General features: G+C 44.0%; 13 protein-coding genes across 13 annotated transcripts; 5 read left to right on the plus strand and 8 right to left on the minus strand.

The window, feature by feature from the left end:
* Nucleotides 1-223: 223 nt before the first annotated feature.
* On the minus strand, nt 224-1,597 carry L199_004256 (uncharacterized protein; the record flags this gene model as incomplete). The annotated part of the gene is made up of 2 exons (XM_064889984.1): nt 224-367; nt 473-1,597. 2 exons carry the CDS (start codon nt 1,595-1,597, stop codon nt 224-226), a joined length of 1,269 nt encoding a protein of 422 aa, XP_064746056.1.
* Nucleotides 1,598-2,440: 843 nt separating this feature from the next.
* Nucleotides 2,441-4,293, minus strand: L199_004257 (uncharacterized protein; the record flags this gene model as incomplete). Its single annotated transcript, XM_064889985.1, has 9 exons — nt 2,441-2,478; nt 2,621-2,677; nt 2,813-3,058; nt 3,128-3,197; nt 3,267-3,344; nt 3,407-3,460; nt 3,527-3,556; nt 3,932-3,972; nt 4,269-4,293. The coding sequence occupies 9 exons, from the start codon at nt 4,291-4,293 to the stop codon at nt 2,441-2,443; spliced, it is 639 nt and encodes a 212-aa protein (XP_064746057.1).
* A 337-nt stretch (nt 4,294-4,630) lies between these two features.
* Nucleotides 4,631-6,296, plus strand: L199_004258 (uncharacterized protein; the record flags this gene model as incomplete). Its single annotated transcript, XM_064889986.1, has 7 exons — nt 4,631-4,774; nt 4,854-5,072; nt 5,287-5,385; nt 5,439-5,626; nt 5,696-5,712; nt 5,770-5,883; nt 5,962-6,296. The coding sequence occupies 7 exons, from the start codon at nt 4,631-4,633 to the stop codon at nt 6,294-6,296; spliced, it is 1,116 nt and encodes a 371-aa protein (XP_064746058.1).
* A 559-nt stretch (nt 6,297-6,855) lies between these two features.
* Nucleotides 6,856-7,869, plus strand: L199_004259 (uncharacterized protein; the record flags this gene model as incomplete). Its single annotated transcript, XM_064889987.1, has 4 exons — nt 6,856-6,936; nt 7,015-7,103; nt 7,255-7,321; nt 7,660-7,869. The coding sequence occupies 4 exons, from the start codon at nt 6,856-6,858 to the stop codon at nt 7,867-7,869; spliced, it is 447 nt and encodes a 148-aa protein (XP_064746059.1).
* A 370-nt stretch (nt 7,870-8,239) lies between these two features.
* On the minus strand, nt 8,240-9,809 carry L199_004260 (uncharacterized protein; the record flags this gene model as incomplete). Its single annotated transcript, XM_064889988.1, has 6 exons — nt 8,240-8,439; nt 8,528-8,867; nt 8,933-8,999; nt 9,062-9,356; nt 9,421-9,436; nt 9,513-9,809. 6 exons carry the CDS (start codon nt 9,807-9,809, stop codon nt 8,240-8,242), a joined length of 1,215 nt encoding a protein of 404 aa, XP_064746060.1.
* A 410-nt stretch (nt 9,810-10,219) lies between these two features.
* Nucleotides 10,220-12,437, plus strand: L199_004261 (uncharacterized protein; the record flags this gene model as incomplete). Its single annotated transcript, XM_064889989.1, has 8 exons — nt 10,220-10,353; nt 10,483-10,642; nt 10,725-11,048; nt 11,132-11,248; nt 11,326-11,589; nt 11,699-11,802; nt 11,874-12,080; nt 12,209-12,437. The coding sequence occupies 8 exons, from the start codon at nt 10,220-10,222 to the stop codon at nt 12,435-12,437; spliced, it is 1,539 nt and encodes a 512-aa protein (XP_064746061.1).
* A 278-nt stretch (nt 12,438-12,715) lies between these two features.
* Nucleotides 12,716-13,785, minus strand: L199_004262 (uncharacterized protein; the record flags this gene model as incomplete). The annotated part of the gene is made up of 6 exons (XM_064889990.1): nt 12,716-12,764; nt 12,825-12,929; nt 13,012-13,146; nt 13,217-13,281; nt 13,363-13,490; nt 13,638-13,785. 6 exons carry the CDS (start codon nt 13,783-13,785, stop codon nt 12,716-12,718), a joined length of 630 nt encoding a protein of 209 aa, XP_064746062.1.
* Nucleotides 13,786-14,120: 335 nt separating this feature from the next.
* On the plus strand, nt 14,121-15,277 carry L199_004263 (uncharacterized protein; the record flags this gene model as incomplete). Its single annotated transcript, XM_064889991.1, has 5 exons — nt 14,121-14,333; nt 14,510-14,644; nt 14,757-14,818; nt 14,906-15,001; nt 15,067-15,277. The coding sequence occupies 5 exons, from the start codon at nt 14,121-14,123 to the stop codon at nt 15,275-15,277; spliced, it is 717 nt and encodes a 238-aa protein (XP_064746063.1).
* A 204-nt stretch (nt 15,278-15,481) lies between these two features.
* L199_004264 (methionine aminopeptidase, type II) lies at nt 15,482-17,357 on the minus strand (the record flags this gene model as incomplete). The annotated part of the gene is made up of 9 exons (XM_064889992.1): nt 15,482-15,544; nt 15,603-15,686; nt 15,748-15,856; nt 15,930-16,279; nt 16,347-16,495; nt 16,572-16,870; nt 16,939-17,053; nt 17,115-17,144; nt 17,213-17,357. 9 exons carry the CDS (start codon nt 17,355-17,357, stop codon nt 15,482-15,484), a joined length of 1,344 nt encoding a protein of 447 aa, XP_064746064.1.
* A 588-nt stretch (nt 17,358-17,945) lies between these two features.
* On the plus strand, nt 17,946-19,832 carry L199_004265 (uncharacterized protein; the record flags this gene model as incomplete). The annotated part of the gene is made up of 7 exons (XM_064889993.1): nt 17,946-18,033; nt 18,089-18,162; nt 18,227-18,358; nt 18,419-18,522; nt 18,578-19,436; nt 19,503-19,567; nt 19,634-19,832. The coding sequence occupies 7 exons, from the start codon at nt 17,946-17,948 to the stop codon at nt 19,830-19,832; spliced, it is 1,521 nt and encodes a 506-aa protein (XP_064746065.1).
* A 529-nt stretch (nt 19,833-20,361) lies between these two features.
* On the minus strand, nt 20,362-21,779 carry L199_004266 (uncharacterized protein; the record flags this gene model as incomplete). Its single annotated transcript, XM_064889994.1, has 7 exons — nt 20,362-20,523; nt 20,620-20,688; nt 20,766-20,812; nt 20,894-21,024; nt 21,090-21,145; nt 21,237-21,382; nt 21,473-21,779. The coding sequence occupies 7 exons, from the start codon at nt 21,777-21,779 to the stop codon at nt 20,362-20,364; spliced, it is 918 nt and encodes a 305-aa protein (XP_064746066.1).
* Nucleotides 21,780-22,249: 470 nt separating this feature from the next.
* On the minus strand, nt 22,250-24,738 carry L199_004267 (uncharacterized protein; the record flags this gene model as incomplete). The annotated part of the gene is made up of 13 exons (XM_064889995.1): nt 22,250-22,399; nt 22,594-22,952; nt 23,014-23,051; nt 23,114-23,268; nt 23,338-23,445; nt 23,535-23,684; nt 23,739-23,827; nt 23,898-24,006; nt 24,087-24,165; nt 24,275-24,403; nt 24,513-24,543; nt 24,610-24,685; nt 24,736-24,738. 13 exons carry the CDS (start codon nt 24,736-24,738, stop codon nt 22,250-22,252), a joined length of 1,476 nt encoding a protein of 491 aa, XP_064746067.1.
* Nucleotides 24,739-25,269: 531 nt separating this feature from the next.
* L199_004268 (uncharacterized protein) lies at nt 25,270-26,596 on the minus strand (the record flags this gene model as incomplete). The annotated part of the gene is made up of 5 exons (XM_064889996.1): nt 25,270-25,393; nt 25,492-25,563; nt 25,647-25,779; nt 25,965-26,171; nt 26,326-26,596. The coding sequence occupies 5 exons, from the start codon at nt 26,594-26,596 to the stop codon at nt 25,270-25,272; spliced, it is 807 nt and encodes a 268-aa protein (XP_064746068.1).
* Nucleotides 26,597-27,064: the final 468 nt, after the last annotated feature.

A 27,064-nucleotide genomic window follows, 5' to 3' on the forward strand; every position in this document is an offset into this window, starting at 1 on the left:
ATGAGTCATGTACAGTGGTATTGTGTGGTACTGAACATTGATTCACCCTTGACATATATACTTTACAAGGTGCTACAGCCTGATTGCATCGATAACTGATTTAGAGAACATTCATTCCGATCACAAAGCGCAGGGATCATTTGCATACGTAGCATGGTGTTCATCAAAGTCGTCAATCGCTGAACTACCATACAAGATTTACCAGGTATTGACCACATTCCGCTTATTTATCCTTGTAAATCACATAAAGAGATTCAGTAGGACTCCTATAATCCGGTGATTTTCTCTCATGGTTCATCTGACTAAGTGAAATGAATGTCGGAGTACGTTCTGCCTCTTGTATAGGAAGAACATACGGTAGGGATTGCTAAGATATCAAAGACCCGATTCAACGTCAGTCATTCCCTCCCTTCGATACATCCAAATCATTCAAGTACGATCGGGTCGACATGGATCTTGGTAGGATACTCACTCTTCTTGGCGAATTTTCTTGACTTTGACTAAAATCTGGCCCATCTCCCTCGTTCAACTTGGATATCTCCCTTCCTGAGCCTGTCAATGTCCTACCTGGATAAGCATCTGCGGCCACTGCCGATCGACTGGAAGAAGCTGGTAGGCTCGTCGTTGTGGCCACTCCAATTTCGGGCTCGTATCGTGTCGGAATTCGAACTTCCACGTCTGATTCGACTTCAACTTCGGCAGATTCAAAGATATTATCGCTCTCTTGGGGCTGAGGCGTAGGTGGAAGAGGTGGTAATTGCGGTATGTTAGAAGGTGGAGCGGGGAAATGATTGATAGTTGAATTTCTTTTATTCAAAGTATACGACGAGGAAGTTAAATCGTTTCCTATCGATCGAGTCTGATCATCATTATTGTAGTCATATACTTGGTTATCATATCGATCCTGTTGCTCAGTTCGGATTTGATTTTGATGATTGGTAGAAGGAGGATAAGGTAATGACATCGAAGGGGAATTGTTTGATTTTTCATTTTCGATCTGTTCAATTTCCTCATTTAACTTTACCCAACTTCGTCTATTGGTCATCCTCGAGACAGTAGACAATCTCTTCTCTTGTACTGATGCTTCCAGATCTGCTAATCCATTAGAAATCATCTTACGCGTGCGAGATCGACGGAAATACCATAACCCTACTGCCAGAGCTGATAAACCCAATAAGACGAATACGACTATTAAAGTGGTATGGTCGTATGTCGTAGAGATGTTGTCATTTTTATCACCGCCTTGTTCTGATGTTGATGAGAGAGTGGAAGTGAATATGGATTGAGTGGTTGGAAGAGTAGGATTGGCAGGACGAGTGATCATCACTTCTTTACTTGCTGATATGGAGCTACCATCACTCGAGGTCGGTGTGATAGTCACTGCTGCTTGACTGGCTAAAGACATTGTAGTGGGAGGAGCCGACTCGACTGCAGGTGTAGGATTGATGATGTTGGCTCCTTCGGTCAGAGTTAAGGTGAATAATCCGTCTTGATAAAATGGATCGGAATTCTCATTGAATATCTGAGTATCGAGATTGGCCGGGGTCAGGCCTGGCGAAGTGACCACAGCATTTTCAGGTTCTAATACGAAGATCATCCTGATTGGATCCTAACAAGGGTTGGACGAGTAGAATGTCACGACGTTTTTGCGTCTGACCGATATCTGTGTAAGGAGATCAGTCCAGCTGAATCTCCAAGGATGGATGTAGTGTGATCTAACAAAGAGACAAAGTTAGAAAGGGGGTGAATGTACGTTCCTAAAGCGATTTGTGGATCGTCATAAAGACAAACACGTCCACATCTGCATTTGCTTCACGATATTTTACTCTGCGTTTTCGCGAGACAAACATAAACAAAAGAAGAAAAATAATAACAATCAAATCAATTGAAAAGTCAGCTGAGACCGAACTTGTTACGCTGCCACTTCACATTTCCAACTTGATAGTGTGGGTGCCTCGATTCAATCCAATTCAATTCAGTTTGATTGTTTGGTGGAATGAGATCTTGGTTGATCGACTTGATTGAATCTATTTTGGGTGAATCAGATCCTTGTTACGAGTATGCATGTCCACTGTTTTGTTCCTCACTCTTGAGCTTGAGAGCAGTCATTAACCGAACTGGGCAATCCCACAATGTATTCTGACGATCAAGAGGAAGATTTCGAGATTTCATCACGTTGATACACTTTTTCTCTACTACAGCAAGCGATAAAGAGTGAAATGATGCAGCGATCTGATATAAAAAGGAGAAAACTTGGATTCATTCATTTGTTATGTAAATATAAGAAGAGATTTTGAAAGAAAGGCTTATCTTAGGTGATTTGACGAGAGAAAGGAAAAATTGGCGAACGATATGCATCTAAGCTATAAAAGTACCACGTTGGGCGATCAGCGGTGCCGCACAATTAGAGGACTATGAAGGAAAGAAACTCACCATTGGCTTAGTATTGACCACCGTAACCACCTTGACCGGCACCAGCTGCGATGGAAAGATTAATAATTAGTATATTTACATGCGGTACGATAACCCAGTTTACACCACATAACCGAGATCTGACCTCGAATCGAAACCGAAAAGTATGGTGTTCGAGCAGGGGACCCCCAAACACGTCAATACCTACCACCTTGATCACCACCGTATCCACCTTGAGCACCACCGTATCCGCCTTGACCGCCATCTGCGAGAGACACACAACATACGGAATCAGAAACAAATCAAGAACCGGATACAACAAGGCGAAGAGAATTACACAACCCATTCACACAGCACGCAACACGGGTCTTCTGACTTGGAGAGGATGATGAACACTTACAACCTTGTTGACCACCGTAACCAGCTTGAGCACCACCGCCATAACCACCTTGGCCACCACCGTAACCACCTTGACCACCTTGGTAGCCACCTTGTTGTTGACCGTAGCCACCTTGGCCAGCGTAACCACCTTGTCCACCACCGTATCCACCTTGTCCACCGTAACCTCCTTGACCACCGCCGTAGCCACCTTGTCCTCCGTAGCCACCTTGGTTACCACCACCGTAACCACCTTGGCCACCACCGTCTGATACAGCAACAAGATCAGCATTTGTCAAAGGGTGGTCCAAGAGAAGGGGGTCAGGATGATACTCACAACCGGAGTTGTAGCCACCACCGTAGCCACCACCACCACCACCGGATCCTCGGGTGTTAGCGAGGTTGACCTGAGTAGGTTTCATCAGTATCACATACTTCAAGATCGGTTGCTATGGGGTTGGTCGGGCTATACTTACTCGGACTCGTCGACCGTCAAGTTCTTGATCGTTCATTGAGCTGATAGCAGCCTCAGCTTCGGAAGGGTTGTTGTAAGTCTATTCCAACTACCGACTTAGCATACATGGCGAGATGAGGTGGAAAGAGGATTGGTACACACAACGAAACCGAAACCTCTTGATCGACCAGTTTCTCGGTCTTTCATGACGATACACTATGATAATCGCAAATTCAATCAGAAACGACCACTGGTAGAGAACGGAGGGAAACGAGAACTAACGTCAACAACTTGTCCAAACGAGGAGAAAGCCTATTAGTTCGCCATATATGTATGGAGACATTGACGATCATTTTATGCACGTTCGTTACGACATCAACAGAGTCGATAAAGCCAAGAACAAATCGACACATCGAAGCCAACGAGCATTACAGCATGAGTATTGAGCGATTTGAGATCAGACAGTCGATATGTTCAAAGTCATATACCAGATACCAGAATCGACAGCGATCAGACCGAACCAGACGATAGCACATGTTGAGAACCGAGACGGAGACCAGATAATAGATAGTGCACGAGCATCGAGATGAGACGAGACCAGATAGCACAGGAGAAAGAGAATCGAGAATATATACATCAATAGCATAAGCAATCACACGGTTCACATAAGAGAGAAATCAAGCGAACCTCGAGCAAGAGTTGATCTGTAGTGTTCCAAGAGAGGTTTCCTAACATGACACAAAAAACAACACATCAACGAAACCGATCACAGAGTCTGACGAACCATAGAAGCATGTTGCATGTTTTGAAATCGACGAGCACGAGTAGATAATGATTATGAAAAGCGGAGGGGAACGAGATCGAGAGAAGGGATCCTCGGATGAGTTGTCGAAGTCGAAAGAACGTGTTGAGTGATATGACACGCTGACGAGATCGTTCTAAACTTGATCCTCATCCTTCTCTCTTGTCTCTTGTGGGGGGGTGTTGGGTTGCTAGAATCTACGAAAGTTGGACTGATACCAACCGACGTAGATCTTAGCTGATGCCATCTTGATGTATATATAAAGTACTGTTCTTGACTTGATAAGTTAAAGTGAGAGTTTGTTTGTATGAAGAGAAAGAGAGAAGAGAAAGGAATGATGGAGAGAGGGATGATGATGTGTATGTGTGGTGGGAAACGAGAACAGGACTGTAACTCGTTCAGGGTAATTAATTACTCTGACCGGAGCAGCAAATCCCCACATTACACCATCGAACACCCGCTTGTGGCACTCTCACTCTCACTCTCACCACTCTCACCCATGCATACACGTCATCGTATTTTACCTCACTCAACTGGCTTGCTTGACCTTGTTTACGATGCTTTCCACATGTGTACCACACACCATGTCGAACCAAGCAGGACCATCAACCATATCTCAAGCTAGCCTGCTAGACCTCAAAGCCATCACAGCAGAGCATGTAGATAGGTTCGCGAAAGAGGGGCGTAAAGCCGTTAAAGGCCAACCGAGAAATCGTGCTTCGAACAAGGTTCGTCTTGGTTTGTTTTGATCTCCACTTCTCGTGTCCAGCTTGTACTCAAACTGACTAGAGAGTATACAAATGGTAGAAGAAAGATCCCTTCGACCGACCTTCACCTGGATTAGTCAAGAGACTAGCAGCAGAAGCTAGGAATGATGCGAAGTCACGTAGATTCGCTGAAGAAGATGGTCCAAACGAGGAACAGCGGAGGGCGATTCTAAAAGCCAAAGCGAAGAAGTATGAGGCTATAAAGAAAGGTGATTTCTCGGAGATGAGCCAGAAGGAGATGGAAGAAGCTGTGATAGATGTGAGTGATATCTCGTGATCTGATCTATACCTTGCTGCTTCATCGGGGGCCAGAGAGTGAGCTGGACTTTCGTCGTATGTGGTATACCATCACGTTCAAGGAAGTGATATGGTTCAGTAACATAGCTCGCATACTCACTAGACATCTTGAATCCAGGAAGGTATGCCAGGGACATGGGGACATAGGTCTGACTGTCAATCTCTGATTCTCATAGTTCGAACGAAAGATGGAAGAAGACGGCTACTCGTCCCATTCATCAGACGAAGATGAATCCGCTAGACCATCACGACCGAAATGGCATGACGAAGACGAGGTGAGCTTTTCATATGATTGCGTTCATGATCTCAAGCTGACAGCTTAGAACAGGAAGATGATGGAGATGACGACGACGATTTAGCAAGGGTGGAATACATCGATGAAATGGGTCGAACGAGGACGGGTACACGCAAAGAAGCCAAAGAAGCTGAACGGCTGAAATCCGGCAGCAGAGGTGAAAGAGAGGCTGTACAGGGGATTGAAAGTGGACAAGAAGGTTCTGCATACGCCGAAGTGCTGTAAGTCAATATCAGCAAGTCCTATCTGTCATGAGGAATATGTGCTGATCGGATGATACAATTTTACAGACAATCGAATGTCATTCGTGAGCTTTCCGGTGTCTAAGATTCCCACAGAAGCTGACCGTTTCAACGCTTTGCAGACGGCGATCAAAACTTCTTTCCGGTATATGAACCTGACCAAGACGCATTGAAGAAGAAATACCGAGAGGCAGAAGAAGAAGCTAGAGCACATCATTATGATTCCACCAAAGAAGGTATGTCCTCGATTCGCCTGTAGTGGTTTAATTCAATGTGAAGAGGTTCTGACAATTCTCTTGAATAATAAATGATAGTCCGAGTCAAAGGGGCAGGTCAATATCAGTTTTCTTTAGACGAAGAGACTCGTGCAGAGCAAATGGCATCACTTGCATCTCAACGACAGGAAACTGAAAATGCTCGATCCAAAGCCACTCAATCTCAACAGAAGGGTCTGTCCGCCGCTCAGGAAGCTAGGAAGAGAAAAGCCGATGAGCGAAAGGCCCTCATCGAAGCTAAGAGAGCTAAAATGTTAGGTGGTGAGAAGGAAGTTGAAAGGTTGAGACAGGAGAGGAGGCAGAGAGAAACTGTAGATTTCTTGAAAAATCTGGAGAATGAGCTGGATGCCTCCGATGTGAAGAAGGAAGAGTAAAGCTTTATGACACGGTATGAGTTAAATGTAGGAGTGCAAGCATAACATGGATATATATGTTGTATGTATAGTGCATGTATGGCTCGACAATGGATATACAGTATAACCAGTTGGCATCGGTAAGCTATTCACCCTGACATCCAAGCATTGCATCTTTTCACGGCCAGGCCGCGGATGTCGGTGTTAAGTTACCATTGATCGCAAAACCCGATAGCTTGATGTATGGACGGAAGTATCCGCTTTTTCACTTTGTGGCACCTTGAACACCACTGTCATTGTCTCTACTCTCTCCCTGTCTGTTGCATGGTCGCTGCTCGAGGGTTGCTGCACACACCAATCCCAAGCATTTTCATCGAATATAGCCAGATATCTCTTTGTTACACTTAGACTTCAAAAACTAACCTCTTGTAACCAGCAACGTGAGTATCAGCATCGCTTCAGCCATTCGGAACCGCCTCTCCCAACGACCACAAGAAAGACGAAGAAAGAAGGATTGAACGCAGGAGGAATTGTTTTGCTGATTGATTGATTGATTGATTTTGTTCGGACAAAATATAGAATGCGAGTCGACAGGTGTGATTTCTCTGGGTACAAGGTTTACCCCTCAAGGGGAAAGGTCTACGTTAGAGGTGACTCTAAGGTGGGTTCGAGTCTATATTGAATGTTGTGAATGTCTGAGATAGCTAATATGTGTATCGTGTTTTGGTTGTATTTATAGACCTTCCGATTCCTTAACCACAAATCCGAGTCTCTCTTCCTCCAAAGAAAGAACCCCCGAAAGATCGCTTGGACTCAAGTATACCGACGGTGGGTTGAATCACCCGATTGAGATATTCAAAGGGAAAAATTCAAAAGCTGATGATATATCATTGTACTTGTCTCCTCTTTACTGCTCATCTCGATTCGTATATCCCATTGCACACTATCAACCATGATCATCCTCGAATTCACACAATAGAATGCACAAGAAGGGTATCACTGAGGAAGTCGCCAAGAAGAGATCTAGAAAGAACGTAAAGGTTCAAGTGGGTATTCACATTTCGTTTATGGTCATGCAGGATGCGGATGTGGTTGGTGTAGAATCGTTGAGCAGGGGACATGGGGAGAAATACCGGATCATCGGTGGATGCGAGGATCACACCGAGACTATATGAAGGAGATATTTGCTGTATTGGGAAGAAGGGAACGAAAGGCAGGTGGGAAGGGAGTGGAAAAGACACTTGCTGGTGTTGGATACTGCAACAGGCTATGTGTCACGTCTTGATCATCGACTGGGTCATACTCCTTGAGGAGAGGATGTGGGAGAGAAGGGATACGATATATGTTGATGAGATAATATGCTAATCTCTGTCATCTTCTATAGCGAGGTATCGTCGGTGCCGATCTCGCCTCCATCCTCGCCAAACGAACTGCCAAACCTGAAGTCCGAGCTGCCGCCCGAGCTGCTGCCATCACCAAGGCCAAGACTGAGAAACGTGACAAGGAAGCTTCCAAGGCCGCCAACCGATCCACTCAAGCTAACCAACCTAAAGTATCAAAACAAGCTATGAAAGGTGGTAAAGGTGGTCGATAAATCTTTTAGCTAAAGAGATTTGTTGGTAGTACCGTAGTTTGGGTTGGGTATGTCATGAGTATGTATCATGATTGATGAGCATCACTATATCACTATATCACTATGTCACTCATGTGGAAACATTGTAATAAGCTGGAGCTCGAGCGCTGGAGAGGAATATCAGTCAAAACTGCATCGCTAGACCTGACTATTGGACTATGCTGCAACCTTGTTCCCCAAAGGATCACTTGGGAAACCCTCTGACCTGGTGTTGCAGTTCGTTTGTCATCTGAAGATCCAAGAGCCATATTGTATGAGAGAAATAGCTTCGATACATGATGATACAACAAATCCAATTTCACTGTGGATGCCAATGTAATCAACCTGATCCCTATATCCTCTGCCTCTTCCTTGCACCTCCTTCACCACCACCAGCACCACCACCGCTGCCTTTAGCAAAGGGTCTACTTTTCTTCTCCTTACTAGCAATCTTCTTTCTTTTCTTCTCCATAGCTTTTTTAACAGCGGATTTCCCGCCCTGCGCTTCAAGTGATTCAAACTTGGATTTAAGAAGCAAATCACGTTTCTCACCTGAACGCAGCACAATCCAATTCAGCAACGTTCAAATAATAGAATTCGATACACATGTATTGATGGATATCAAGTAATGTTAACTCACTCTTCTTCATGTACCAAGCTCCCTTTCCTTGTTCTCTCTTCTCCCTTTCTTCCTTCTTCATCTTCGCCAACACGTTCCTCTCCCTCTCTTCGTTCTGGGACTTCACCAACCTCGTCCTCACTCTGCCCAAATCCAATTCGATCTTCTCCCTCTCAGCTGTCCTAGCTGCCTTTTCGGCCCATGGACAAGTCCTTTCTATCTTCTGTGCTTGGGCTAAAGCGGTTTTAAGGGCTGTCAATTCTTCTTTCAACATTGATGGTAAGAATGAGTAGGAAGCTGAATGGAGATGGGCATCGAGGTTTCCTGCTGAAACAGAGGAGAAGCGAGGATCACGTCGTTGCTGTTGGAAAAAAGTCTTATCAGCTACATGTCGCATTTGCTGTAGTGAACGAAGAGCTGGCTTACAGGTTTATGTACGTCTACGACTTGTCGATTTCTTGACACTTGCTTCTTCGTGCTCATTGCGGTTGGTCTATCGATAAAGGGGATCATGAGCTCAAGTACCAAGTCGATGTGAAGATTCGAGCAGCTTACGCATGTTTGTGTCCCCTCTTTGTACTACCTTGCTCAGGACCACTATCACTATCACTGGCGCTATCTCCATCACTTCCTCCATCGTCGACCTGTCTAGTCGATGTCGATCCAGAGTAGGGATCTACTGCCGCAGCTTTCCCTTTACCTTTCTGCAATTGCGCCAATTTCGCTTTGATAGCTAAGAGTTTATCTTCTTTTGACGATGCTGACGAGGAAGAAGATGATCGTTGTTTGGCGGAGGACGATAATGATTTCTGAGCTTTGACTAAGGTTGATAATGGGAGGGAGGTGAGGTCTGTCAGATCCACAGAGATGAGCTCATACGTTCACCTCTTATCTTACACGGAGGCCTAGCTCACCATTCTGCAATTGTTTCTGTGTATCCAAAAGTTACCAACTTGTCAGCTTGATCTTGATGGCTCTCAGTACTAGTGAAAGACGTATCACATACCAACTGCACATCTTCCTCATCGTTGTCCTCTTGATCACTATCATCCTGACTGCCTCCTTCGCTATCGCTATTATCATCATTTTCATCCCAGTCATCAGCCTCCCATCTACCCGTACCTTCCTCTTCTTCCTCTTCTTCCTCCCCCGATCCAGGCTGTTCGCTTTGACTGTCCTCCTGTGAATCGTAATTTTCCGCAAATTCATCTACCTCAGAATCACTATCTAGGTAATCGTCCTCTACGTGTTTGGGCGGTGGAGCTGCTGGAGCTTTTGGTTTCGAGGATGATCCTTTTGCCATTGTTACAGCTGATATGCTACTACTATTCCCTCTGTGCTTTGTTATGATATGCAGTGATTGAGTTTTGTAGGAGTAAGACAGTGATGTTCTGAAAAAGTTGAACAACAGGTGAAGCTCCTCCACTCTGGAATTTTCACAGCGAGATTCAGGTCGAAGCGGATGGATGCGATTAGGAATGGTTTGTAATCAGCTTGAGATCCACCTACGAATCAATCCTAATGCACATTGTAATACGGATGAGAGCTGTATACAGTCACTGCAGATGCTCTTTCGCGTTTCACTCAATCTCCCAAAGTTGTAAACATTACCTCGTACATCTTTCATCCCAGACCATACATCACTTGTCTACATCCATCCACCGACAGCGCTCAACACGTCGTCTTCGAGTGTGACTCTCTACAATAAGCACCATGGCCACACCTCAAGCAGGTCCTTCTAATCCCGCTCAGGCTCCTCCTTATCCTCAGCAGTCTCAGTCTCAGTCTCAGGTATCAACCGATAACAAGCGACGAGCAGAAGGTGATGCAGACGCTGTAAGAAGACTGTACGTGACTTTTCTTATTGACACGCGCTCTCTCTCTCTCCCACTCCCAAAATCTGCGTCCCACTGTCTGAAGATGGCGATCTATCTTATGAGTAAAGATGTCAACTAACATCGTTTATCAACATATAGAAAACACCCCCGTCCACCTCTTCCTCCCCCTCACGTCTTACAATCTCTCGTACCGGATTCACCAGCATTCACCGACCTTCTGAAACTAGAACAGAAACTTGATTGGACATTACTGAGGAAGAAGGCTGAGATTAACGATGCGTTGGGTAAACCAATCAGAGTATGTGTCACATACTCAGCCACCTAAGCTTTTCTTTCACAAGATGATGAGCTAATAGATGTTATATCCTTTCGTGTGATAGGTGAAAAGAACTCTGAGGGTGTTCATCTCTAATACAGCACACGATCAAGAATGGCAAAAAGCTCAAGCCGAACCAACATCTGAACCCGTGCCTACTGCTGCAGAAGGCAATCCAGCAGCTGAGATTGGAGAAGAGAAGAAAGAAGGCGATGGGGACGTATCAATGACCGATGCTGCCGCTGCTGCCGCTGCTGCCAATGCCACCACTGCTACTCTACCACCTCAACAGGAGAGCAAGACGGAAACACTGGGTCCGGATGTGGATGTCAATACCGGTAAAGGAATAGCAGGATGGGTGATGAAGATTGAAGGTAGATTACTTGATGTGAGTTCTGCTTCGACTTTGGATTTTCAAATAGATCTGAAAAAAAGGATAAAGCTGATGAGCTTCGTTGATCGCATGATTAGTCTGGCAATACGAGACTGGATCGAAACAAGAGGAAGTTTTCGACTTTCTTGAATCGTGTAGTGGTGGAATTCGATAATAGGGAGGCGCCTACTTTCCCAGAAGGTAATATAGTCGAGGTATGTATCGATACTTCCTAGCTCAGATTTCGACCAATTCCAACCCAAGAGGAAGACACGCTGATGCCAAGTGACAGTGGCACACTCAAAACCTCGCTCCGCCCTTAGACGGCTTCGAGATTCTTCGAAGGGGTGATCGAAATATCAATGCTAGAATCATAATACACCTGTCCCATTCACCCGATAGGTTCAAGGTGTTACAGCCACTTGCGGAATTGATCCAGATGAAGGAAGGAACGAGATCGGAAATCGTCAATGCAGTTTGGAAGTTGGTCAAAGTGGTTGGAGCGCAAGATAAAGACGATGGAACGGTCATCAAGCCTGTTGGAGGGTTGGAGAAGGTGCGTCTGACCTCATTTTTGATATGCTTGGTCTACAAGATCCGAACGTGGATCATGCAGAAAATGGATGTGAGGGAAAGGCTGACTCCGGTGTCTTCTGGAAATATAGATCTTCCCACAAGGTCAAGAGACGATAGCATTCCACCAATTACCAGAAATCGCAACTCGATATCTAACTCATCCTGATCCTATTGTCATTCCTTATACCGTACAGTAAGCTTGTTGTGTACCCTCGCCGCTTCAGCCAAGTGGAATGTAGCTTACATTGTCTTTTTCGTCGACAGAGTCGATAAAGATTTCAATTTCCATCCCAAATGTTTCGATATACCTATCGAACTTGAAGATCCCCTCAAATCGAAAATGTCAAGTCTTGTACAGAGTTTCGAAGGTAAAGAAGGTAAAGAGATTGTACAACTGGAAGATAAAGTCGGAGAATTGGCTTATTTCGCTAGGGATGTTAAACAAAAACGAGATTTCTTGGAGTCTTTTGCGTGAGTGAAGTGATCCAAGATCAATTATATCTATCTCTCTTTTCTTGTCACTGATAGCGATATCTTTCGGTTTCATCATAACTCGTCACTTGTCATGGGGATGGCATACTGATATTTCTTGTCTACAGCTCAAACCCACAAGCATTCATCCAGAACTGGCTCGCAGTCCAAGCAAGAGACCTAGATCAAATGCTAGGCTATCAAATTGGTACACCAGGATTGAACGGTGGTAACATTCGTGAAGAAGATCTGAGGCGATCGGACTTGTTCAGTTTACCTTGGGTGGACGAGGCTGTCACGGTCCATGAGTCGATCAGGATGGAACAGGAGAGAAGATCAAAATCTCATCATCGATAGATAAGTAGAGCACATACCCAATAATGGATTTAAATATAATGTACTTATATGTTATGCAATGAATGTCATCGTCAACATTCCTGAGCAAGGCAAGGGTCAATCCAGTGCGATGCCAAGACAATTGAAACACTGGATGCATAATGCTAAGAAATTGTGCAACACGCTTGATAGGAATACGACTTTGTTACACCTTGTAACGTCTATCAATGAAGAAGGCGTCATATGATCAGCGGGATATGGGACCCAATGACAAACCGCTGAGCAGTGTAATATTGGACTCACCTTCCGGATCTCGAGAAGAATGTCTTTAGAATCCAGATTTGTATTCTGTCGATCATGCACAATCAGTGTTCTGCTTGGAGGTTTGTTATCAGAAAGAACACTCACAATGACATGGCAACGATGATGACGCATTCCAAAATGGTGAACCAGAATATCCTAGATTGAGTGGATAAGACTGTAGAGTAATTACGATGATGTCGCGTGTGGAAGCTAGTTTCAAGATTGGATCAGACAAAGTCAGCAACGCAAACAGTTCACAACACAGGAAGGACAGAGGGAAGGTGAGGCATACTATTTCTGTGTCCTCGTTATACTACTTAACAAACCGCTAATTTTATAAGTGCTTTCCTCAAGGGAAGAAGTATGTTCTTTCAATGGTTGTTGTTGTGCTGATAATACTCTTCGAGGTTCGGATTCTACCATTATACTATTTTGATAGATTATCGGCAAGATCAGTATTCGCATGAGATCATCATCTCGAGAGTTTATTGACTCACTCGAAATCAAGTAATTTATCTGAAGTGTAAGCTTCGTTCTCGAAACAGAAGGAGTATTCTCCGACCTAAGCAATCCACCCAGAGGATTCAGCATCATTAATATCTTCAGATAGATGGACATTTGAACGGGAAGAGGTCTCACTCACCTGATTCGCCGTGAATATGTAATCGCCCTGCTTTTCAGCTACACCTTCCAGTATCACTTTATCATCCGGATCCATCACTACGTAGTCGATCTCGAAATTACCACCTGATTGTACGGCAAAGTAGAATCCTATATCGATGATAGTGAGCTTCTATGAAACTTTTGTTGACGATACTCTGACATGTCGAGGTGGAAGATCCAAGTCCATTTCGATATCATAATATGGTACGCATAGCTCTCGCCGGAAGGAAATAACATTGAGAATGATGTACTTACCCACTTTCTCCCCTACCCCATCTACATCAGCATAATAGCAGCTCCTCTCGTTCGCGCCCAACATGGCCGTCAGAGCGGTAGCTGATACCTGAGCTGCTCCCAGTAATCCCAGTGTTAGGGAAGATAGTATCGTCCGACGTGATATCATATCGCTGTTTCTGTATATTTGTTCGTGTCTGTTCGTGTTGGTAATGCTTCGTCAGGTAGGTGGAGTCTGCTAGCTAAGTAAGATGATGATTGTCTTTGTTGGATGGACATGAGATGAAGATGGAGGATGTGTCATATCTACTTTTGACTTTGTCGAAACATGACACGCGACACGTTGAATATAAAAACCAAAGCAGTATTTATTTATGTAGCCCATTTGAGTCACCACTCGCTCGGCTATGCACTACGCACCAACGTCCAACTCACTTGGCTGTCAATTTCATCACATACAGCACTCCTCACCGAACATCACTCGATACCCTCAGACACCTCGAAATGGCAGCACCAACATGGGACAACGCCCGACGGCACGCACGAGCACTGGAAACAGCATTAGACAGTAAATTGTCGACTTACTCGAAATTGGCAGCTACCATCGCTCGTCAGGGAGGTAGTACCTCTTCATCGGGAGCAGGACTGGAGGAAGATGGCGATGGAGTTGGGGGTTATAAATTGGTAGAAGAGGAAATTGAGGAGCTGCTGGGAAAGGTGAGTGAGAGAAGTTCAATCTGCTCAATATGAGATTTATTGGGATTATCAAGGATCGGATTCACTCGACTATACAGTATATTGAAATCCAATGTTATTGGATGAGAACAAAAAACAATGCTTGAATGGTACCTATCAGCAGTGGACATTGAGCTGATGATAGGAGACATACATAGCTCGAACAGGCGATAGATGACTTATCAACCCTGATAAATTCGCCCTCTCAACCCCCTTCGGCATCGATGCAACATGCAGCTCAGAGACATCGAGATAATTTGGATGATTACAGGAGGGATTTCCTAAGGACGAGGGTAAGTCATTGTATTCTCGACCATACCACGTCACACGTCACTGCCTGACGGACATATTGGTCTAAATGCAAGATCAAGAGCTATATGCTAATTGGTTTCTGGTTTGTAATAGGGCAATGTCGAACAGAGTATAAGAAGGTCGAATTTATTGGGATCGGTAAGAAAGGATATCAAGTGAGTATATCATATCTGAGTTTAGTTAAGCTACATCTTTGAGTTGATTATTCACACAGCTAACTCATGTTGAATATCATTTTTTAGTGATTACAAATCAGCTACCAACTCTCAGACAGACGCTTTGCTCCAAGATAGAAGTAGGATCGATTCGAGTCACAGGATGATGGATGATACGTTGAAGTGAGTTCTTTCCATCATTGCAATGTGTCAACTTTAAATTAGCTAATGCTCTCGTCATCGTCTAGCCAAGCATACGCAACAAGAGAAGATTTCGCTCAACAACGTTCACTCCTTGCATCAATCGATTCAAGGATGGGCGGCGTCCTTTCCCAGATGCCAGGTATAAATTCTTTGATCACTGCTATTAGAACAAGAAGGAGGAGAGATACGTTGATCGTAGGTTGTGTTGTTGGATTTTGTATGATTTTGTTGTTAGGTTATACGTTTGGTTTTTGATAATATACGCGATACGATCGATTTACAATGCGATTACTTTGTACATGTACAGTAATCCATATATGATATGATGATTTACGTTCCTCAGCAGCAGGTATGATGAACAATACACAATAAGTAGTGCATATGCAGCTATGGTAAAGCATATAAAAATACAAGATTGACAGTATATAATCCCCTTCCTCCAGATCACAATCTCAGAAACTAATAGTCATCGCCTCTGGAGACGACTTCTTTACATGTGGGTCTCAATAGAATAGTATGTTCCTGTATCATCGTATGTCAGCTACGTATGACTCTGTCAGGAGAAGTGGTGAAAGCTTACAAATTGAGCAGTCATAGCACCAGGCTTCAAATCGACTAAAGGTGGGTAATCCAAAACGATCCCTTCTTTCACCAATGTATTCAACTACAACATGTAATCGGTTCATGTCAGCTTGTTTCCTGGGACAGAGAAAAGGGCAGCTCACGGCAAGCAAGTAGTTCTTCTCTCCCACATGTTCAAGATACCTTCTGCAGAAAGGTAACGAGCCAAAATTCCTCTTGATCGAGGCCAAAAGGGTTTTAGCAGATTGATGACTACGTTGTACAATGCATACTTCAGCTTCCACACATATGAATGTAGTGAGCGAGAAGCTGGGTCATCACTCACTGTCCAGTATATCTCTCAGGAGCATGTTGAGCCAAAGCGTAATGTGAACAAGCACCTTGTTCTTCTACTCTTCCATTACCAGTCGAACCGAAAGTCTCAATTGCGAAATATTCTCCCTCTTCCATTCGCTGAGTATCTATATTGGATCCATGCTGTTTGACGATCGGTACCGATTTTCCTGGTAGATCACCCCTCGCTCCGTGGATACTGTATGGTGTTATCGAGTGACCGTTGAGGTTGGATATCGATTTGACAGGATAGGTTTTACCATTCACTTCTACTTCGTACGATTCCATCACTTCCTGTATACGTTCTCCGATATCACATAATCGCACATCAATACCGGCTTCCTATTCAGACGTTGCAACGGTATCAGCTAAAAGTGCACTTAAGCACGGTTCAGGATAGATGACCTACACTTATACCTGTATTTGTAGCGTCTTTCACAGCTTCCAACAACTTATCCCAAGATGGATCACCAAAGTTCATCGTAAAGGCCGAATCGACAATTCGACCATTTACATGTACACCGAAATCTACCTTCAAGACATCTCCTTTCTGCAGTACTATATCAAACCGAGATGAAATTAGTTGAAATTCCCTCACTCAACGTTTGAATGCTTAGATCTGATTGACACTTACTCTTGTTATCTCCAGGATTAGGTGTATAATGAGCAGCGACTTCATTCACACTCAAACCCGTTGGAAACCCTATACCACTTTCGAACCCATTCTCCTCCACCAATGCTCTCGTACCGTTCTCGACCATTTCGGCAATTTCAGTCATCTTCATGCCTGGTTTTATGTTTTTCTGAACATATGATCGGACTTGTCGATGGACTTCACCACCTTTACGTATATTTGAATATCGGGTAGAAGGGTCTTCTTGAGCTAGACGTTCTTTCTCTCTCATCTCGGCGGATGTTATTCGAGATGTCGTACTGTGATATAACCGTGTATGTCAGCTGTCAGTGTTCACCGAGAAGGAGAGAGGTGGGAGAGAACTGACTCATTCTTGTACTCAACCTCCTCGGCTATGGGGTATACACCGTTCTTGTATATCTTACTTAATCCAACTCGAGGTGGTTCAGATTGAGTGACAGTAGCAGATTTCTTCTTTTTCGCTATGTTATAGTTATTTGTCAGCTAAATCACCAGTTGGTCAAAAGTTAAACCAGAGCTCACACTTCTTCTTCTTCTTCTTTTTCTTAGCATCTATAATAGACATATCCACTTCAGTCAGCTCGATCGATCCAACATGAGAGTTCATTCAGGCAGCTGACCTCCTGCTTCAGGTGCGTCATCACCCTCTACATCATCTTCCTCGTCTCCTTCTTCGTCTTCGTTATCTACCACATCAGGTTTCTTCTCTTCCTTCTTCTCCGCTATACTCAGATCCTCTAAAGTTGGTACAGCGACCGGAGCCATGCTGCCTGGAGAACGAGGATGTCAGCGTCATGTCCAAATCACCTAATTTAATTAGGGGGTACAAGGAAGAAGAAAAACGCGATCTCTCAGAAGTCAAATAATGGGTATCTACTGTGAGTAAATGAATACTCTGCAGAAGTCTAACATATCTTGGTGACAAGCATCATTGAGAAGGGGAGGGTGGAAGGCAAGAGCAGGGATTTCATGGATGACGGTAATAGGGCAGAGACCATACTCACAGTCAGAATGTCTGCTTGGATACTATGGGACCAAGTCAGAAATATGCAAGTCGTTGAATGAACGATAGATAGATGTAGTTACCCGTGAATAGATGTTATATACTGGATGCAGAACGGGTAGGTAGGTCATCTCATTTTCAACATTTTTCGAAGACCCGCTTCACCAAAGTAGAATAGGCACACGTTCTCATTGGCCCGCCGTGAGCCTAAGCTGCTCCTTTCGCTTTCACCCGTCGGTCCGTCGTGTCTCATCTCCATGATCATGGTGGGCTATTTGCCACTAGCTTTAACACATAAACCCTCTACAACGTTACTCTCTTATCCATCACCCACAAAATACATCTGAAAAATGGGTGCATTGCTATCGATCCCCTTCCTTACCGGTGGTATAGGAGCCATAGGCTCATCCCTCTTCTCGGGATGTATGATCTTCATGGGTATGTCTTCTCTCTTCCTGGCGAGCAATGGAGCTGACATGTGAACGTCAACCAGGTGGAACGGCAGCTTCGGCGTTCTGCAAATCATGTAACTGCAATTCTTCGATAGCTACCAGAGTAGGATTTGGGGTCAGTCATCATTTCATCTCGAAGCACATGTCGGATGAAAAACTGATGGTATACTATTTATTAGTTGATATTCGCCTTGTCGTCCATGTTGGCCTATCTATCCCGAACGGATATAGCTATTAAGCAACTAGAGAAACTGAGTTGGGACTGGATCAAGATGGATTGTTCAGGTGGAAAGTGTTATGGGCTGCTTGCTGTAAGCTTGTCCCCTGATACCTTTCTCGGAAATTAGCTTATCTTAGATTTTGATTCGCAGGTTCATCGATTCTGCTTTGCTCTTGCTTTATTCCATCTGTTGCTCTCTGCTACTCTCATCGGAGTGAGATCAACAAAGACAAAACGAGCAGCTATTCAAAACGGGTAAGTTAAACAGTTTATCGATACGTTGTTGATAGCTTATACGTCGTAATCACAGATGGTGGGGACCTAAACTCCTGCTCTACTTCCTCTTATCCTTCTTATCATTCCTAATTCCCAACGAATTCTTCATGTTCTATGGATCCTACATCGCTCCGATCGGTGCATGCTTGTTCATTCTGATCGGTCTAGTCCTTTTGGTGGACTTTGCTCACACATGGTCGGAAACATGTCTAGATAATTGGGAAAGGGGTGAATCAAGTTTATGGCAATTCATATTAGTCGGATCAACATTCGGAATGTTCGCTGCCTCTATCACACTCACGACTCTTCTCTACGTCTTCTTCGCTGGATCAGGTTGCGGGACCAACACATTCTTTATCACTTTCAACTTGATCTTATCCCTCATCGTTACTGTTTTGGCTATCTCCCATCCAGTTCAAGAAGCCAACCCTAAATCCGGTTTAACCCAAGCATCCATGGTAGCTGCGTACTGTACCTACCTTACTGCATCGGCTGTAGTCAATCACAAAGAAGAAGGACACTGTAATCCCCTCCATGCAAGTGGAGGAACGAAAACTACCACAGTTATCGTCGGAGCGTTATTTACTTTCTTGGCTATTGCTTATTCGACTTCGAGAGCTGCAACACAATCCAAAGCATTGGTAGGAAAAGGTCACAGAGCAGGAGCGATTGCTTTACCTACAGAATCAACGGAAGAAGATGGTGAAGTTAGGATGGTCACGAATCAGCCTAAAGGACGAAGGGATGAGATGAGATATCAAGCGATACTAGCCGCTGTCAATGCCGGTTCTCTACCTGCTAGTGTGCTTGATGAACCGGAAGATGACGATGATGAGATTGGAGCGACAATAGGTGAAGAAAGGGATGACGAGAGAGGCGGTACGAAATATAACGTGAGTAGTAGCTTTATTTTCTGGACTATTCGTAGACCGTTACTGATGATGTCATTTATGGTCCAGTACTCATGGTTCCACATCATATTCGTCATGGCGGCAATGTACGTCGCGGGATTGTTGACAGATTGGTAAGTATTCTCATTTCATTTTCCTATCTAACGATTTACGAATGTTAATCTTATCTTGGCATGTAGGGCGATCATCTCTACATCGCCGGTGGCTCACCCTACCGACCCCTTCACATCTCTCGACGTAGATGAACCTGACGTTTACATTGGTCGATCAGAGACTACCATGTGGATGCGAGTGATAAGTTCCTGGCTGTGCTACGCTCTTTACTCGTGGAGTCTGTTAGGTCCCGTATTGATGCCTGATCGATTTGGGGATGCTTAACAAATCAATATACCGCTTATGTACAGTATCAGTAGAAAAAAATAGTAATCAGTAATTTGTCAAGATGTATTCGTTTGTCCCCGCGGCATGTTCAGTACACTCATACATACAAAGGGCAAAGACAATTGGATCGCTTTGTCCGTCTTGGGGTCGATATCTGCATGAAGCGAGTAATTCGTAGTATGTATTACTTTCATTAGTTTGACTTGTGCTACTTTTGCGCTACTGAATCCATCAAGATTATATGGCGAGGCAAGGATTGGTGTTGTATTGTTCTGGACTATACGAGTACTGCACAAATCCAGAAGGCCAATGATCAATCAGATGAAAAAATTACAGTGTAGCTATCACCTAAGCGATAACTCATGATACATCTGGTCTTTTCTTACCCAAATAATAATTCGTTGTGATATGTTCCATAGAACTCAGTATTGCTACATTACACTAAATAATAATACAGTATCTGCGAATGAAATATTATAAAATATCAAACCCTTGTAAGTTAAATTTTGTACATATTCAGCTTTTACTAGGCTTTCCTATCCATACGTCTGTTAATACCGCCAATCAAAGTCTTAACGATCATTTCAGCTGTCAACTCCTGCCCGCAATATGGGACAGTATCGACCATATCTCTTATATCGTGTTTGTCCGATAACCCATCGTCGAGCTCTTGAAGCGCTTCTTTGGCCTGTCGAACAATCAAGCAGAGTCAGACATCGTACTTTGGTAACTTCTAGCATAAAAAGGTCAAAACAAAAAAAGGCAGAAGATTGGTTAAACTTACCGATGGGTCATTGCCTACTTGTAGGAATTGTATCCCAACCTGAGAAAGTGGGAATTCACCCTTATCGAGCTACAACCATACTTACGTTTATGAGCAAACCCATATTGTATTCGAGATTCTACGGTAATGTATGGGATTGGACTTACGCGTTTAGCAAATGTTATTATCACACTTTCGGGATCATCCGTAGGAGCTACAAACGCAACACATCAGGATCCTTAAATCTGGATACTCACGATTCAGCAGATCAGAGCGATGGGGACATGAAACTCACCCCCATCAGTGATAACGATTAGATTCATAGGTTTTACTCCTGGATTCCTTGTGAACATCGCAGAAGTTCGATTTCCTTTCTCAAGGGAGATCATGTATTCTCTCAAAATATTCTCGAGCCGTTGACCGGTCCTGTATCCAAGCGCTCAATCAGTATATATACACTTTGTGTTACTTCAGAGCCAGCAAATACTTACGGTGTCGCTCCACTGGGCTTTACAGCTTCGAACAATTGCATCACTTGATTTCCGGTCTGATCAGACACCACACCACACCACACCCTTTAGCGTATGATACTCCCCCTTCACCATTTAGTCAGGTACAAGTGAGGCCAAGGTACTTACTCTTAAACCATTACCTTCCTTCTTACTGTTCAGGAACTTGACATCAATCCCATCTTGGTCATACCTCGCGGCGATGTCAGCCACGCCCATGAGGGCAGTACGAGCTTCAGTCCATCTTCGACCTTTCATCGATGAACTATCGTCGACTGAAGGAGAGAACAAAATATAGACAACGTCTTAGCTCAAGTGGGGTCCATATCAACCTTGGTGTTCAAGACTGGAAGATTGTGACTCACTTAGGAAGACCGTATCGTACTCTTTTAGAATTTCTAGAGGGTCCTCACCGGATTTATCTCTGAACCCATCCACTGGGGAGGTAGGAGCATAAGCAGGAGGAGCAGTGGGAGGTACATTTGTTGATACCTTGACTGATGTCCTGGCCGTACTCTTATTATGGTAGGATGAGGAAGTACTACCATGAATAGTATATGGAGTTGCAGGTGGGATATCGGGTGTACCCAGTCCATTATCGATAGTAAAATTGGGCCCGGGAGTACCTAGATTTTTGGATTTTCGCCATGATTTAGGTCGGAATATTGACATTGTGATGCTTGATGACTATTTACAATGTTTGGATGATCCTACAGATGAGTAATGGGATGAACATCAGAGTGAAGTTTTGAGTTACATGGTTATATTTATCTTGGTATCGATAATACGGTGGCGGTGCAACATTAGGTTGGACATCTTGGTTAAGGGTACAACCGGGATGACATAGTCGCACAAATCACCGAGGTCATCTTGGCATTCACCAGTGATATCGATATGATACGGCCGTAAGGATCCAGATGAATGCACAACCTTCCATTACATGTATTGCTTTCAGTGATATGAGTAACGGTAAATTATACGGACAAGGAAAAGTCTCAAGAGGGGAAGAATGAAATTATTGTATGGCAAGGTAAAAGGGAACACAACTTTCAGTTCAAATCGGATAACTCCTACCGTCTTCACGACTCAAACAACATAACAATGTCATACCGTGCCTGCCCAGTGTCTACAGTATACTCATACTAATGATCTTCCACTTGCTCCACGCTCTCCACGACCTCCAAGACGAATGCAGACGTAACACCGGGTATAGATCGCTCAGCTTCGATGAACGCTTGTCGTAGTCGAGCGAGAGCCTCGCGAGCGTGATCATTGGGCACACGGGTCGCAAGCTGTGTACATAAGCAATGTCAGCTTCGGATAGTATTGTAACGGTCTCTGGACATCTCTCATTCTCAGACTCTGTGCCCTCTTCCACTTCCTTTCCGATTGATTCTCAATGTGCCCCACTTCCTCTTCGCTATGTCTAATCCGCTCTTTATAACAACCCACTACTCCCGTCTGCCTTCAACCTATCCACACTCACACTATTGATGGCCGGTACGATCACTCCCTCCAGCATGACATCCTCATCGCCCTCATCCTCATGTACCTGCTGTACATGCTGAGTTTGTTGATGCGGTGGAGGAACACCTTGAGGTAAGGCATTCCTGATAGTCTGATAAGCAGGTTCGGGGTCTGCACCTATGACCGTAGCTTGAGATGCTGAGGGGGGTAGGGTAGGTAGAGCTCTACCGTTGATGGAAGGCGGTAAGTCATTCTTCGTGGGTGTCGCTGCTGAAGTTGGTGTCCCGCCTGAAGAAGGTGGAAGAGGTCGACCAGTCGCTCGAGAGACCGTACTGGGTAGAGTAGGTTGGGAAGGTAAAGCGTTTCGTACAGTACCGACTGAAAATATCATCAGCATTGTTCTTAGCTATGTTCAATCTTTCTGAATGATTGTACTTACAATCCCATAAGGCATCCTGAGCAGGACCATAGCCATGTCTAAGTGAACAAGCATCAGTCGCCGGATAATATAGTAGATTCACAGGGGGTTTTGGGCTCACTCCGACGACATGCCGTCACCTCTATTCTCCTCCCCACCCTTAGCCCCACCTTCAGCTTTCCACTTCTCGTACCTCTCAATCAACTCGGTAAGGTATGATGCCTTTCTAGCTGTCCTGATGAATTTATGTTTCAATAGATCTTTAGCAGTGGGACGCTGTTCGCAAAATCACCATGTCAGCTTTCAACTCTACTATCCGCAATGGAGTGAAGATCAATGACTGACCATCCGTGGGTCACGTTGTAGACATAAGGAAACGAAATCACGGAACGTTCTTGAGAATTTAGTTTCGTCCAATTGAGGAGGTGGATTTTTGGGAATGAGGAATAATACCTAGATAGCAAGGTTGAAGTATCAGTGACTATTTTTACCATTTTGGAGGATGATTGTACGCGTTAGATAGAATGAAGGGTCCCACTCACTTTCATAGGATGCAGATCCGCATAAGGAGGTTCACCCATAGCCATTTCAATACATGTAATTCCCAAACTCCAGATATCCGCTTTATGGTCGTATCCCGATTGTTTGATAACCTCAGGTGACATCCAATAAGGTGTTCCGACAAAGGTGTTCTAATCACAACGATCAGCTGCTATATTCACGTACAGACAAGACAACCAATTTACTTTCTTAGTCATCGTAGCGGTCAATTGACCAGATACACCGAAGTCAGCAAGTTTGACATCACCTCCAGCAGTCAATAGTATATTAGCAGCTATAAGACATCTGTATGTCAGCTTTATTTTTCCTCTGCGCCATCGCAATCGAGAGAAAAGTAAACTGACCTTTGATATCTCTATGTAATTTCCCTTCCCCATGTAAATATTCTAATCCTCTTAATAACTCTCTAGCTAGGATTGCAATATATTCTTCTCGGAAGATACCAGCTTTCATCTATATCATATCATCGTTTAGAATCAGCTAAAACGTATATTGTACTATCTATATGAACTACAGCTGGATGCTCCACTTACCAGATCAGAACACGATCCACCTGAACAATATTCCATTATGATCCATAAATGTGATCCTTTCAGATACGATCCATGGTATCTATACAATATATCCAATAAGTCAAAACACTCGATCAGTACACTCCTCCGCTGGTAGTGAATTTACGACTTGTCAGAGAAGACAAGAGAGTCAGAAGACACAAACATACCTCGTTACGAATTCGCTATCTAACTGACCCAAGATCTGAATCTCTTGCTGAATATCATCAATCTCATCTTCAGCTGACTCCAGGTCAATTATCTTGATAGCGACAGGTAAGGACGTCCGTTTGTCGTATCTGAACACCCAATCCAGCCACCAAGTAGACTATCAGCTTCTACTGTCGACTTCGGACATGCAGTAGACAAAGGCAGAGCTGATCTGAGCAGGAGTAAGATAGAACATACCCCTTGTACACTTCACCAAAACTACCCTTGCCTGTATCATATATCGGGAATCAGCTTGGCTCAACATGGCCTACATGATCTACGGGGTATAACTGACCTATCCTATTTTGCTTGACATAGTATAGTTCTGGATCTGCATGTGGGTTGTTCCAGCTGGTTTGAGAGTATGTTGACTGATTTGTTTGGCTGTCAGCATCGATTTTTCGAAGCTGAAATCACTCACCATGATGTTGTGCTGTTTCTATCGAGCGAATGAGAAGTTATATAGGACAGAGGGATGCACCAGAGCTTGCCACTTGATCAAGAAGCCGAGGGAAGTGATGGAGGGACGTGTAAGTAGAGGTACAATCAACTGAATAGGAAATGATGTGGGGTGGGGTTGTGTTTGTTTATTTTCTTCCGAGGTAGGTAGTATACGATATGGGCGTATAGAATGTCGTAATGGTCGTGAGTAGATGTTCAAGTATGATATACAACGTAGATGAGAGGAAGGAGAAGATGGGAAGGGACCAGTAGTATAGTATGGTATGGTGTTCATACAGTTGAGCATTGACTTATACTTTGACTTTTGTGACGCGGAGGCTGATGGTCGATTCTGAAACATCTCCTCACCACCCAAAAAGCATTGTCAGTCGCGTGGGATGCTACCCTGGTACCCTGCATACATAGTGGATAGTATGAAGACATGATTATATGCATCATCAAGAATCGTATTCATATTAATGCCAATAAACCAGAGATCCAATACAAGAGATCATTACTGAGAAGCGATCTGCTCAGGTTGCGTCTGTCTACTATTGGTGCTTTGCTCGAAGTACCCATCTAAAGGCGGTCCAGTCGGCGGCGTGGAGGGACGTGGTATACGATGCAGAAGGCCATACCTATAAGTCATGGATATCATCAGGGTATTGATCAGCGATCTGATATACTGTGGAATTATGGGAGGGGTGAATCATAAGATAAATCAACATGGACTTACCCAATACCACAACCTATCAGACCTTCCCCGCCCCATTGTCTCGTAGGATACAGTATGACCTCACGGAGGTTACTAAACGTACATTCACATCAGCATCAGCCTAGGAATCCTTATGGCGGGATACAACGATACAGCGAGATGAGCTAGGTACTCACTCCAAATCACTATTGTAAACAAACAACCTCAAAGGTTTATCCACATGAGCTTCAATCAAATTGTAAAAATCGTTTTCGGAATGTAATGGACCTCCTGACCATGCCAGGACGTAATCACCCCATGGTACTAGGCCTGTACGATCATAAGATATTACAACATTAGCTGTCGCTTGCCTCGAAGGAGTAGAACGAGAAATAATTTAGCTCACCTGCCATCTAAGATGAGAGGTACAACAAGTTTTGTATCAATATCAGCAGATCCTTTCATTCAATGTGTAGAAATCTGAAACGAGATAATCCATATGAGAAGTTTCATACTCACCTCTGCAGGAGATCCTTCCAATACATCCAAAACATGATAAACACTTTCGAGTGCGTTCGCAGGATTACACACCCGTAATGATAATCCAAGTAACGAAGGTTTCGGTCCTGTCGATGAAGTCGTTGTCGAAGGGGTAGGTAGGGAATCTCCATTGGCTTGAAGTAAAGTTTCTGCCCATACTCTCGAGGGGGTTAAGTGAACATCTGTACATACATGCATAATAGTCAGTCGGTACTACTATCATCCTTGCACTTAATGGAGTATACGAAACGATCAATCCACTACCATGTGGGATTATCCAATAAGACTAATAGCAGATAGATAGATGCATAGATAGTAAGTGAAGTGAGAACTCACCACGTATCCTCTGCGATTTCGCATTATAAACCCTCAACCCCACCATCCTACCTTCATTCTCTTCTATAACTTTACTCAATCCCACCAGACTATTACTACCTTCTTCAGAAAGAGTCGACAAATCTTGATGTTCTCCCTTCTCCGTTGAGATCCCAATCAAATAATCAAAATACGGTTCCACCAGTCCATCAGCAGGGGAAGAATCGACTACTCTAAGTACATGGAGGGCTATGGAGGGGAGCGAGCTGGGAAGAGAGGATGATTGACCCATCGTGAGTGGGTGAGTGTTCAGGAAGTGGACACTATCGCGAATATAGGAGCTTTGGTGATTAGGTTTATCGGTTGAGATTTGAAATGAGATGAATCAAGGAGTAAGCGATTGAGTCCTGATATAAAAGCGCTGTTTGTACTGCCCTAGGGTGATTGTTCGCTTACAAATTATCGAAGGTCAACTGAAGAGAGTATGAACATCGCAACAACAATGTAACGATGCAGACACCCAGCAGCCAACTCGAGGAACGCGTACCAGTCACCAGCGGGTAACACCGGTCTACCATTCCATGTCTACATCCTAAACCTGTTGACATATCAAGAGCAGCAAGCGGCCATGCAAGCCAAGTGAAAGCCAATTCAGTGCATATCCGAGGCAGAAAGCAAATCATTTCCCATATTCATATTCATATTCGTATTCGTATGCATACTGATAGGTATCTAATGTATCTTTTACAAGGGCAAAAGA

This window comes from Kwoniella botswanensis, chromosome 1, assembly GCF_036426115.1.
Source record: "Kwoniella botswanensis chromosome 1, complete sequence".
In the NCBI taxonomy this organism is placed as follows: Eukaryota; Fungi; Basidiomycota; class Tremellomycetes; order Tremellales; family Cryptococcaceae; genus Kwoniella; species Kwoniella botswanensis.